A 13,523-nucleotide genomic window follows, 5' to 3' on the forward strand; every position below is an offset into this window, starting at 1 on the left:
ACCGCATACTTTAAAGATGTGAGATGAGTGACTGTGAGTGAGCTTTAGATGTGCTGTGCATGTCTACATACCGAGACGTGCATAAGATGTGTGCGTCTGGGAGTCGAGTGTGTACTCACTGTGCTCTTTGCGCTCCTCCGGGCTCGATGAAGCCTCTCCATCAGACAGCAGGCCGGACATGGAGAACAGCTTCCTCCCAGAGTCTTCCCCGGCTTTGAGGGAGCCTCCCGGGGAGCCGAAGTCATACTCCTTCCCCTCCACCTCCGGGAAGCAGCTTTTCAGCCTCTTGGCAGGGGTGAACGCCGAGTGGTACAACCCCGACTCCCTCTCCTCTTGCGGGGAGGAGAAAGGTCGGAAGGCGCCCACCCCGCTGTGGTTGAGCATGCTCAGGGTGGAGCAGTCCAGGTTCGGCGGGTTGAACTGGGGGTGCAGGTGGAGCAGGGAGGCCGGGAAGTCTCGGGAGGGAAAGGTGCCCGACATGGGGCCCTGGCGCTGGTACATGGAGGTGAAGGTGTAAGAGGCTGAGGGGAAGGGGAGGTGGAGGTCCTTCTCCACGGAGGCAGGGACACCGAAGGGCCTGGGCGCCTGGCAGGGCACGGAGGCGTCTCGGCCGGCCTCGGCGGTGGAGGCGAGGACCATGAGGGCGGGGGAGGCCAGAGGAGCTGGCAGGTAGGAGGGGCTGTCCATCTTGAAGGGGCGGTGGAGGTCCATTCACCTCCCTGTTAGTGGTGCTGAGGAGAGGAGAGGAGAGGACACAGAGTCAGAGCACAGCGAAAAGGCTGAGCTATATGAAAAGAAATTGGAAAAGATTTATTTTTTCTTCTAAATGGAGGCACTCAAATCCAGCATATACACTTTTCTCTTATCTCCCTTCAGGGAAGCGCCTACAGAGCATTAGAGCTCGGACCTCTCACCTCAGAGACAGTTTTTACCCTCAGGCAGACGGTCAGACTACTGAACAGTAGCACTAAATGAATGCAGAGCTGTGGATTGTTTTAAGGATGTTTTATAATTGTATTCTCTGGTATTGTCTTATTTATTGTAGTATTTATTTAGTGTACTATTTATAGATTTTAAGGGCTGAGAGAGAGAGCCAGGGTAAAATGCATTTCATTGCATTTCATTGCATTTCACTACACTGTACTTTTTAATGCATATGACAAATAAACTTTAAACTTTAAACTTGAATAAAAAGAATAATTTTCTTTCTTCCAATGCTGGATTTTTAATAATTAATTTGACCTCTCTTATTAAGAAGTAATTTTTACAAGTTCACAGGGATTTTTTTTTTATGATCCCCAATACAAAAAAAACATTCCCAGTTGCAACTCGAGAGGCATTTTAACAATTACACTTTTGGACTAATTTCAATAGAAGCTGGTTGGAGGAGGCCTTCTGTGCCTGGTAATAATTACCACGGAATAAATTGACAATAAAACACACACGTAGCTGAATTTGATAGTGAGGTACAAGCAAATAGATTTTTGGAAAATCCTTCAAACACGTTCAGAAAATAAAACAATTAGATTACTCTTTTTTTTCCTCCGCAAATCAATAAATCATGCTGATTGTGTCCAATAAAATAAAATAAAATCGGAGGTGGGACTTTTTAAAGGAGAATAAACATCCGAGAAAAAAAAAGTTTCTCATCTAAAGTTTCTGATCTAAAATGTGAAACACACAGGAGTTTAATTAATTTGAGCTTAATTTAAACTAATACGAAAACAACAATATATTTGAATTGGAATAAAAACAGCGTAATTAGCTCATTCACAGTTTCTTAAACTGAAATGTAATAAATAGAATGATTATTGGAAAAGGCCGAAATAAGAAAGTAAAGTTTGGGCCCATTGATTCACTTTTATGAACTATACGTCAGTCTTTTCTCTTTTCTTTTTTTTTCAGTTTATGAACCTAAACATGTTAAATGAACCAGGATGGGAATGAAAGTTTGCGCGCTTTAGTGACAGACTGAATCCACTTAAACACTTTACCTGCACAACTTGAAAAATGCATCGCCTAAAGCTTATACTTTGCATATGTGACAATACGGCGACTTTTCAAGATTTGACCCTGTTATATTACAAGAATTCACATTTTCTAAGTTTTTACATGGTAAAGAACAGTTTTCCAGCGAGAGCGCACAAGTTCCCTCACTTCAGATAAAAACACTGCGACAAAAGCTTCCCAGCCGACAGAACACATGGCAATCACACAACCAATCAAAGCAATTAAAGCAATTAAAACAAACGTAATCACTTTGTGTGTTATCAGCCGACACTTACCGCGTAGAAAGCAACTCTCGCTCTTCTTCTCTCAACTTCTAATTTCAAGGACGCGCCACTTTCTCCGGTCGCGCAGAGAAAGTGAGAAGAAGAAGAAGAAGAAAAAGCAGCTGCAGGCAGCGTCGGCTGTTCCAGTCCTCCTCCAGATGTTGCGAGTGTTAAATAGAGTTACCGCTGAGATGTGTGGAGTTTTTAGGGAGGTGTTTGGTGGCTGCGTGTGTTTCTGGTCTGGATCAGAGCATCAGTGAGAGGAGAGTGGACTGACTGGCTGCGGGTCGCTCTGACTCTCTGTGGGGCTCTGCTTCATGCGCTCCGTGTGACAATCCCCCACCACAACACCACCCCTCCTCCACCCCTCCACCCTCTTTCCCTGCCCTCTCCTCTCCTCCTCCACCCTCTCCTCCTCCACCCCTCCACCCTATCCTCTCCTCTCCTCCACCCTCTCCTCTCCTCCTCCTCCACCCTCTCCTCTCCTCCACCCCTCCACCCTCTCCTCTCCTCCACCCCTCCACCCTCTTTCCCTGCCCTCTCCTCTCCTCCTCCACCCCTCCACCCTATCCTCTCCTCTTCCACCCTATCCTCTCCTCTTCCATCCTCTCCTCTCCTCTCCTCCACCCTCTCCTCTCCTCCTCCTCCACCCTCTCCTCTCCTCCACCCCTCCACCCTCTTTCCCTGCCCTCTCCTCTCCTCCTCCACCCCTCCACCCTATCCTCTCCTCTACCACCCTCTCCTCTCCTCTCCTCCACCCTCTCCTCTACTCCTCCTCCACCCTCTCCTCTCCTCCACCCCTCCACCCTCTCCTCTCCTCCTCCACCCTCTCCTCTCCTCTCCTCCACCCTCCTCTCCTCTACTCCACCCCTGCACCCTCTCCTCTCCTCCTCCACCCTCTCCTCTCCTCTCCTCCACCCTCTCCTCTCCTCCTCCACCGTCTCCTCTCCTCCACCCCTCCACCCTCTCCTCTCCTCTCCTCCACCCTCTCCTCTCCTCTCCTCCACACTCTCCTCTCTTCCTCCACCGTCTCCTCTCCTGTCCTCCACACTCTCCTCTCTTCCTCCACCGTCTCCTCTCCTCTCCTCCACCCTTTCCTCTCCTCCTCCACCGTCTCCTCTCCTCTCCTCCTACACCATCTCCTCCCCTCTCCTCTCCACTCCTCTCCTCTCCTCCATCCCTCTCCTCTCCTCTCCTCCACCCTCTCCTCTCCTCTCCTCTCCACCGTCTCCTCTCCTCTCCTCCACCCCTCCACCCTCTCCTCTCCTCTCCTCCACCCCTCTCCCTTCTTTCCTTGCTCTCTTTCTCTGTAGCCTCTTCCCAGCCCCTCTCCTCTCCCCTGCTCTCTCAATGCGATGGACACATTCAATGTCTTGCCCTCTCTATATGTGTGTTAGAGTGAAATTGAGTCAAAAGAAAAATACAGTTTTGTCAATTGAAAAAAAACAACAAGATAACTTTGTGCCATAGAGGTGCCAAACCCTACAGTATATAGATATAAGGCAATGTTTAGAATAAAGAACAATCTGGATTCTTCATGCAAACATATTATGATCATTATCTTATTGCTGTCAATCGATGAAAATATCTAATCGCGATTAATCGCATGATTGTTCATAGTTAATCGTGATTAATATCAAATTAATGGCACATTTTTTATTTGCTCAAAATGTACCTTAAAGGGAGATTTGTCAAGTATTTAATACTCTTATCGACATGGGAGTGGGCAAATATGCTTGCTTTATGCAAACGTATGTAAATATTTATTATTGGAAATCAGTTAACAACTCAATATTGTCCAGAAACCCTCACAGGTACTAGCATACAAAACATGCTCCAATCATAACATCGCAAACTCAACAAGCCCAACAGGCAACAACAGCTGTCAGTGTGTCAGTGTGCTGACTTGACTATGACTTGCCCCAAACTGCATGTGATTATCATAAAGTGGGCATGTCTGTAAAGGGGAGACTCGTGGGTACCCATAAAACCCATTTTCATTCACATATCTTGAGGTCAGAGGTCAAGGGACCCCTTTGAAAATGGCCACGACAGTTTTTCCTCACCAAAATATAGCATAACTTTGTAGTGTTATTTAACCTCCTTCGCGACAAGCTAGTATGACATGGCTGGTACCAATGGATTCCTTAGGTTTCGTAGTTTTCGGAGTTTCATATGATATCAGTATCTTCACTCTAGCTTTAAAACTGAACCCGCTACAACCTCCGAAAGGTCGATTGAGTTAATGTGTTAAAGAAATTAGTGGCGTTAAAACGATTTTGCGTTAACGCGTTATTATCATGTTAACGTTGACAGCCCTACTTATCACCCTGTGATGATATATTATAACTTTTAAATGTAAAAGTAAATGTAAATCCAATTTTACTGTCACACATTGTACATAGCACAGCACACAGTGAAATTTAACTACTGCATTTAACCAATCCTAGTATATTAGGAGAAGTGGGCAGCTACTATACAGCAGTTTTTAGGGGGTTGCTCAAAGGCACCTCGGCAGTGCCCTGGAGGTGAACTGGCATCTCTCCAGCTACCAGTCAACACTCCCTACTTGGGCCGTGCAGGGACTTGAACCGACTGAGCTGCTACTGCCCGAAGAATTACAAGAATTAGACCTTCAAATACCTTGAAACTTGTAGGATCACATCCACCAAACATATCTATTAAAACATGCTCGATATGAAGACTTTCCACCATAATAAAAAGCTTAAATCAAGTGCGTTAGGTATACAAGTTAACAAGTCATCACTTTCACTGTGTGTGTGTGTGTGTTGGCGTCACTGCTTTGTTTCTGTGAATGGCAGCTGATGGAGTTATCCTCTCCTCACTGAGCCTCTACAGTCTCCGGCCCGTGCAGTGATTGACACTTGGGAACATTCCCTTTTGATGAGACACAATGCAAACCAATGGTATTATTTGTCACAGATAATCTGCTTTTCAAGTCCAACACATTACACACACGCGGCAGCGTAATATCTGCATTATTCATATCTGATTTCCAGCACATTGTCAGAAAGCACAGCTCAGAGCGTCACAAATCAGCCCAAATCACTCTTAATTTGTTTTTATCGGTATTGGTATTGCTTAAAGACTTTTTGAAATAATGTAATTGAAATAATTCCTTATTCCCCCGAGCCAATCCAGAGGCTTTACACCGCTAATCTAATGTGACACGCAATTTCCGTCTCTCAGACGATTGCTTCCCCTCAGGTCCCTGTCTTTAATGAACAGCCATTTGGCTGTGAGCCTGTGTGCGTGCATGTGTGTGTGTGTGTAATCAGAGAGCAAGAAAGAGTCCTGAGATAGGAAATGAGTGAATTGGGAATATCACAGCCAAGAAGAAGATGCAAGCTTGTGGGGAGACATAGCTGGGAATCAGTGGGGTTCACCGTGCTAACTCAGCCTGAACACACACCGGATAATTGGGATTAAAAAAACAAATATTGACTCTCCTGCCTACATGACCTAAGACCGAGAAGACACTTCATCTGCTCCTCACATCCATAAAGTGATCCCTGAGACGGAGCTTTCCGTGCGAGACGCTTCCTCTCACACCTAAAGACAGCCGGTCGGAGAGGAGGTGGAGGGCCAGACAGCAGATGCAGACCTTTAAAAGGACACATAAACCAGAGTCCAGACTGACTCTGTAACAGTCTTGCCCTCGGACCAATATGGGAGCGTGTAACACATGTCTCCCTTGTGACAAGGCAAGGTCATTACTGCGCTTAGGGGAGCCTCACACATTGTTTTGGGGTTAGACAACCGCATGCCACCACACACACTGTCAAACAGACAAACTCATAGTCCAGAGTTAGATAAGACTGAACTAACACGGGGGCTGAATTCACACATAATCTTTGTTTCATTACAAATCAATAATCAAAGGCAATCTAGGAAACAATGTCCTAATTTGCCAGCTGATCAGTAAACACACTCGCTACAAGTGTCTCATTGACATTCTGATTATTATTTCTACCCTGTTCCTCCAATTTGCACCCTGTGCTATAGTGGCTGTGGGTGGTGTATAGTGGATGATGATGATGGGTGTGTGTCCTGCAGGCCCAGTGAAGTGTTAATGATGTCCCCGCTGCCTCAGCCAGGTTATGGCACAGGGGCCGTTAGCCGCCCAGGGTAAACTGCATGGCTCCCAGAATAAATTGCCACCCGGAGCCACGCAGGCTGGTCAGCCAGCCAATTACAGGCCTGCCCGCTCAGCTGAGGATGATGGGATACGATGTTAATTGTATGTCTTCATTTTCTGGCAGGAGGTGAGTCACTTGGCTTGTCTTCTTGACTGCCATACACACACACACACAGAGCGTAACATCTTAATGCATGCTGTTTATGCTTTGATTTAGTCTTTTTGGAGTCTTTGTTTATCAGCGTGATCACATTCCTCTGTCTTATCTCACAGTTTTGAATCATTTTAATGTAATTTAAATGTTACAGCTTAGTTTCCGTGGTCTTCAGTGTAATTCCCAACAAGTGAGAGATGAGTTGAGGCAAATGAAATCAACCTGATGAGAGTTCTCCACTTCTTTTATTATTGCGATGCCAGAGGTCATCAGCGGAGTCTTTTAACTTTCACAATTGGAGTGTTGAACAGTAAATAGACATGTCTTTTTTTTTTTTTTTTACTCTCCTCCTTCCCAGCTCTTGTTTTTGGGGCGTGGAGTAAACTAAGTTACTGCTGTAATCATTTCCACAGACCAATTAGTGATAATTACCTTTTGCTCTGAGACTCACAATCTCCCATTACAGCAGATTGCCTTCAAAATGCATACGGTTTCCCCTAATCAAAAGCAGAAGAGCATGAAAATGAAAAAAAAAGAAGAAATAATTTGTTTTTTAAAGTGATTTTGCCTTCTGGAAAAGCCAGACTCAAAACAAGTGTACAGGACAACAGAGTGCCCCAGCAGGAGCCTCGCAGTGGCAGCAGCAGCAGCAGCGCTGGAGATGAAGAGTACTCAGTTGTCTGGAGTCAGTTGGGTAGTATAGTTGTGCGGCGGAGTTCTACACTCTCCTCAGTATATCAACATAGAGACTGTCTGGTAGCAGTGCTATGGAGAGAGAGGTTAGCTACTATATTAACATAGGGAGAGACAGCGCCAGAGCAGAGCAGTCTGCCAATGACTGAGCAGTGGAAGTGAGACAGAGAGAGAGGCCATCGACCAGACAGCTACAAGATGGAGTGGAAGGGAACGTGTGAGAGATGAGCTGTCGAACATGTGACAATGTGTGTGTGCGTATGAGGGAAAGTGGAAGGGTGTGTGTGTGTGTGTGTGTGTGTGTGTGTGTGTGTGTGTGTGTGTGACAGCTCACCAAAGCAGCCAGTGAGCGTGAATGTGAGGAGGAATACAGAGAGGTGCATTATGGTCTCAATCATTGATCGCTTCCTCCCAAGGGGGCTGGTGACTGCCCCTCACCACACACACACACACACACACACACACACACTAGTGTCCTGTATGTTTACACATTCACAGCACACTCGTGTCGGCAGGCCGATACTGTCTGCATGTACTCAACTTTGTCTCCATACTGCTGAAGTTAAATTCCCTGAACTGAATACAGTTTCATCAACAGAACACTGTGGAGTTAAGCTGTGGTAAAAGAGACTAAATATTCTCTATAGAGAATAAGCCATGCATGCTGTGTGACTTATATAAACTTATATTCTTCTTTCTGTCAACAAATCCCATGAAAAGTCCAGAACCACCAGTATGTTAGTCTTCCTGTCCAAAGTCTATTTGTTCATACTGAAGACGTACATCTTTAAAGGCGGTCACAAATGTAAAATCTAGAAAGAAGAAACAATAGAATTACAGCCTCGATGTTGAATGCCTCCACCAACCGGTCAAGTTGCAGTTTACATCCATGTCTGCCCAAAATGTCCTCACTTCATTATTTTATCAAATTACACATTTCTTGTGTGAAATTGTCATAATTAGCACATGAATTCTTGGCCAAAAATGTGTTTTTGAAGAAATTCGGTCAAGGTGTTCCTGAGATATCGCAAGAATGGGACGGCTGTGAGGTCACAGTAACCTTGACCTTTGACCACCGAAATTTGAAGAAATTTCCTCTGAGCATTCCTGAGATATCACGTTCACTAGAATGGACCGGACGGACGGAGGGAGGGAGGGAGGGAGGGCCGGACTGACAACCCGAAAAATAATGCCCCTGTCATAAAAAGCTAAGACATTGCCTGAAAGAACCACTGAACGCGGTGCAATGCAAGATTTCCCCTTATTCATTTTCTATGGAATACAAGTGAATAATTCAGAAGGCATTGTGGGCCAGGACTGACCAACGACATGAAAAAATGTCAAACGATTTGGACATGAAAATGAGGTCAAATTTGTATGGAGGCACCACAGTGATTTACCGAAAAGTTTAGTCTTCATCTGCTGTGGATAAATGTCTCTGGAGCCAGTGTTTGGTTTGTCCTTTCTGGGCTACTGTAGAAACATGGCGGCCAGCTCCTTGAAAAGGACCGACTCCCTATGTAGATATAAATGGCTCATTCTAAGGTAAATATAAAACACAATGACTCTTATTTTCAGGTGATTATACACTAAAGAAAACATACTTATTAATAATATATTCCATTTCTGCCAATAGATCCCCCTAAATGTTACACACTGGTCCTTTAAGACAAATATTTTCAGGATAGAAACATGAGTGAAAAGCAGTTGGAAAAAGTGAACACCAATTCCTTTTCTTTCGCTCACCTTAATCTTTAGACTTATGTGGCCACGAGGCAAAGTGCAGTGACAGCCTGTGTCCTCAACCCACCACCACTTCAATCTACACACATAAACACAACACTGCCCACCACCAAACATCACACCCTTTACCCCCCCTTTCCCCTCCCTCTCCGCCTCACCCATCCAGCCAGCCGGGGCCCCCGCCCTCTCTGCTCTCTCACCGCCACGAGGCTGACACTAATGTGACACTCTGGAAAATAATTACCAACAAACGCACTGCTGACTGCAAACAGCTCGCTCCCCTCAGTGGACTGTCACTAGTCATTAGTCTGAACCCTGGGAGAGGACAGGACCACCGAGAGGGGGGGTGGAGGGGTGTGGATGATGAGGAGGGCCATACCATGTGTGGAAATAAAGAGGAGGAAGGGAGATCTGACAGGTGAGATAGAAATAATCTGCTTTCCAGTTGTAAAGGATGTAAAACAATGTGAGTTTACACGTCTGGTGGAGGTGCCGCCGAATCTTCTGGCCCAGTCTTCATCGCTGGCCCCCTCTGGTGGTTTACATTATATGAACTTTGGGACGACAGGCCCACTTTGACTGTGTTAGCACGGACTGTGTTAGGACTCTCAGTATATTGGTTCCTAGTGTGGGCAGCGTCCCTTTGATTTCCATCTGAAGCAGCTTGGTTCGAGGGATTTAAAAGGGAAGGTGACACTGGAGTGGGACCTGAAAAAAAAGAAGTGAAATCCAACATTTGAGGGTGAGAGAGCAGAACAATGTTTGGTCCAGGTAAGCAAAGAAGTAAAATGAAGAAAGGGTGCTCAGCCTGAAAGCTGTTCAAGGTGGCAGCAATTCCAACACAATTATCCAAATGCCACAGGGTACATCAATTCTTTGAACACCATCCCCCCCCCTCTCGAAGACCGTTATTTGAGTTGCCTTGGGGGGCAGCCGTGCCAGAGAGAGATTAAAATTTTTTAGAGCTCCCACAATGGCCAATATTAAAATGTCTCAATACATCTGCCTGGCTATTTTGATTGGTAACTTAACCCCTGACTCCTGAGCGAAAAAAGGCCCGTTCTCTGAGCTATTGTCAGCAGGCTGGAGTCTAATTCTTGTATGATTCAGGCTAATGAGCCGGTAATAGGTCCTGTGTGTGTGTGAATGAGGAGGATATTACAGTGTAGCGGAGAGAGGAGGGGTAGAGGACTCTCATTGTTCAATAATCAGAGGGTACAAGGTTTAATCTGTGAGCAAGAAACTGTTTCCTCTGTTTAAAATACAGCATTGATAGTCGGTTTCCACACAAACAGGCAGACTTGATTGAAATAAGTGTTCACGCTTCTCATTCTGAAGTCAAGACAGTGACCGAGAGCGAGAGACAGGGAGTTAGAGAGAAAGTGTGTCTGTCTGTGTGTCATCCAGCCAATGGCTTTATCCAGCCTTATCCTGAACCATGAAACCATAGTGCATGACACCCTTCTATGCTCTGCACAGATATGGCTATTCACTGTTAGCACAGAGATTTGACAAGCCAGACTGCTCTCACTCAACAGCCTGGGTCAAATGGATGACTGTCACCATCTTTTTTTTTTTATCTTTCTCTCTTCCTCTCCATTCCACTCTGTGCACCCTCCTTTTGCTCCCCGTCTTGCCTCCAATCTCCCAACTTTGCCTGTTCAAATTGACAAATTCAACCAGCTACAAAAGAATAAATGAAAGAGAAAGAGGAGGCCCCCTGAAGGGGATAATCTTTGCAGAGGGAAAGATCTGGTTGACTGGGAGACAGGCAGGTGAACACATTCATCTGTTATTCACAAAGTAAACATTCAGATGTAAATGTTTCTCACCATCAAAAGAGGGTTAAAGCATCGAGAAATTATTTAATAAGTTGTTATTTAAAGATCTTGATATTTGAAAATTTTACAGAAAAGAGATCAGAAGAACATACCGTCAACATATAAAAGCATTAGAGGTAGAAGAATTATTCAGATTCTTTGCTTAAAGGTACCCTGTGGTGTGTTTTTGACCTCTAGTAGCGCTACAGAGCAATGTTTTTATGAGTGGTTCCTCCATTTGTTTGTATAGTTCACACACACAAGTTCACACATACAAGCTCACGTGTGTTGCGATTACATCCTGCCTTTGGTTTACTACAGATGGTGGCAGTAATGTGCAAAGAAGCGTAGCAATGTGCCAACAAAGGCAGTGAAGAGGAAGAGTGCTAGCTAGTGAACAAATACAGATTTTAAAAAATCGGCTTTGCATATGTTTCATGAGAAAGGAAATCAACATTTCATCATTTCTTACACAATTACTTTTGGTGAGAAACACTGAATATAAACATAACTTCTGTTTGTGAAAAAGAAAACTCCCCAGGACCCCTTTAAAGGGACAGTGTGTAGGATTTGATCTAGTGGTTTGAGTACCCCTCCGCTCATTCCTCCCTTTCCAAGACGGTAACGTGAGCCGCCGAGTGCAAAACCGTGGTAGCGCCGTTCCCCCACTCAGAGGTCATCCTTACCATAATAACACTACTTTAGGAGCAACGGAAGTCAGACGGCGGCTGGTGGTACCACGGTTTTGCACTCTGCGGCTCACTTGATCGCAGTCTCACAAGCGTGTCGGAGAACTACGGTGGCCTTCAGGTAATGTAAAAACGTGAAAGGCTCTCTCTAGAGCTAGTGTTTGGTTTGTCCATTCTGGGCTACTGTAGAAACATGGCAGACTCTGTAAAGAGGACCTGCTCCCTATGTAGATATGAAACGCTCATTCTAAGCTAACTAAAACACAACAATTCGTAGTTTCAGGTGATTATACACTAAAGAAAACATAGTTATGAAAATTAAATTCCATTTCTGCAAATAAATCCCCCGAAATGTTACACACTGTTCCTTTAAAGTAAAAATACATAAGTATTATCCACAAAACTTGTGAAAAAAAATGCCCCTGTAAGTGATATATTACTATATATTACATCATTAGATAGTTTATATTGATGCATAAATGTGTAAAAACATGCAAACTGGTCGCAGTGGAGCTTATTTGAACTACTTTATAAAATACTTAATTTTTAACAATGCATTATGTTTCATAAGGTCATCATCATAATCAGAACAGTAACTATAGCTCTCAAATAAATGTGTGGAGTAGTAAAATGTGATACTTAAGTAAAATACACTCAAAAATGGACTTGAGTAAATGTAGTTCCCACCACTGGAAAATGTACTTCTTTTTTGACTATGTGTGCATAATGTAAGTAGTGTCTTGTAAACCCATGTGGGTTTATTGTATGAAATTCAAATAAAAGTATGCATTCACTCGAAGTGTAATTTTGCCACAGCATCACTGAAATCTCCACCTAGCAAACCTTGTGTTTCCCTTGTCTCTGCTGCGGTGTGTCACCTTTGTGTATGTCTATCTACCTCCAAACCCCATGAGGCCCTTTCATGCAGCTTGTGGTTTTGTGTGTGTGTCAAAATCCTAATCACCGCACACTCCCTAGCCCCTCCACAAACACACACACACACACACACAACCACACACACACACACACACGGTCTATCGGTGTTCAGTCAGGTAAAGGTCTCTCAGTCGTGCTCTGTGAGTGGCCTCTGCTCAAACAGATCAATAGACACTGGCACGTCCCTCCACCAACCAAGAGAAAACAATTAAAAGCCATCGATCCTGTGCCAGGCTCCTCCATGAATATGCATGTGTCCTTGACCTTCCCTTGGAGAGAGAGAGAGAGACAGATAGACTGACGGACAGACAGGTGTAGGAGCGCTCTCTTTTCCCCCCTCAGTTGTAATGTTAACGGCTTTGTGTTTTGTGAAGCCCTGCATTGCTCTTTCCTCTGTTGATCCGCTCACATCAGATCTCAAACATGCCTCGCGAGCTCACGCGAGGCCAATCGTCGCATTAAAGCCTGTGAAACCAGTTGCTCTTTTATAAGCCCGTTTTAGGCGCAGGCTGCTCTTTTCTGTCGGGAAACAGAGCTCGTGTGTCTCCACAACAACCGTCCCCTCCAGCTCTCCCGCCATGCCTGCCTCTTTTCTAATTACAGATGTGTGACATGCACATGGGGACGTCTCCATGTTAGCACATCACTGTTCCTGTCCTGACACATCCCGTGGTCACAACAGCTAGGGGCCGCAGGGGACAGTCCTGCCCTGTCCCCCGTCACTGGGGATTAGCATTAGCATGCTAACAGGACCCTCGGGGGAGCGCTGTGCTAAGGGTCACGCTGACAACTGTCAACAGCCCGCTTTAATTAGCTGAGCCTGGTCATCAAGGAGCTATATGCTAAGGATGCCTCTACATCCAAAGTCCTGTTTACTGAGAACACACTCTGCCCAGTTAGAAAAGCACCATTTGGCTTTTGATTGACGGTAACTGAAAGGATTCAAGCGTGACAGGTGTTGCAGTTGTGTATAAAAATATGAGTGTTACCCCTGTATCTCCTCTAATCCATCATTCATCATCAATCCCCCCCGACCCGGCCTCCTTCTGCTTTAAT

At 45.1% G+C, this 13,523-nt stretch overlaps 1 protein-coding gene across 2 annotated transcripts in view; it reads right to left on the bottom strand.

The window, feature by feature from the left end:
* Positions 1–2,654, bottom strand: part of rnf220b (ring finger protein 220b) — a 35,688-nt gene extending 33,034 nt beyond the window's left edge. For both annotated transcript variants that reach the window (XM_037769082.1, XM_037769081.1), the window contains exons 1-2: positions 2,286–2,654; positions 120–731 (exon numbers count right to left, since the gene is read on the bottom strand). In XM_037769082.1, coding sequence (XP_037625010.1) covers positions 120–711 — 592 coding nt within the window. In that variant the 5' untranslated portion in view covers positions 712–731; positions 2,286–2,654. The remainder of the gene's footprint in view (positions 1–119; positions 732–2,285) is intronic.
* Between the last annotated feature and the right edge of the window lie 10,869 nt (positions 2,655–13,523).

This window comes from Sebastes umbrosus, chromosome 5 (genome assembly GCF_015220745.1).
Source record: "Sebastes umbrosus isolate fSebUmb1 chromosome 5, fSebUmb1.pri, whole genome shotgun sequence".
Lineage (NCBI taxonomy): Eukaryota > Metazoa > Chordata > Actinopteri > Perciformes > Sebastidae > Sebastes > Sebastes umbrosus.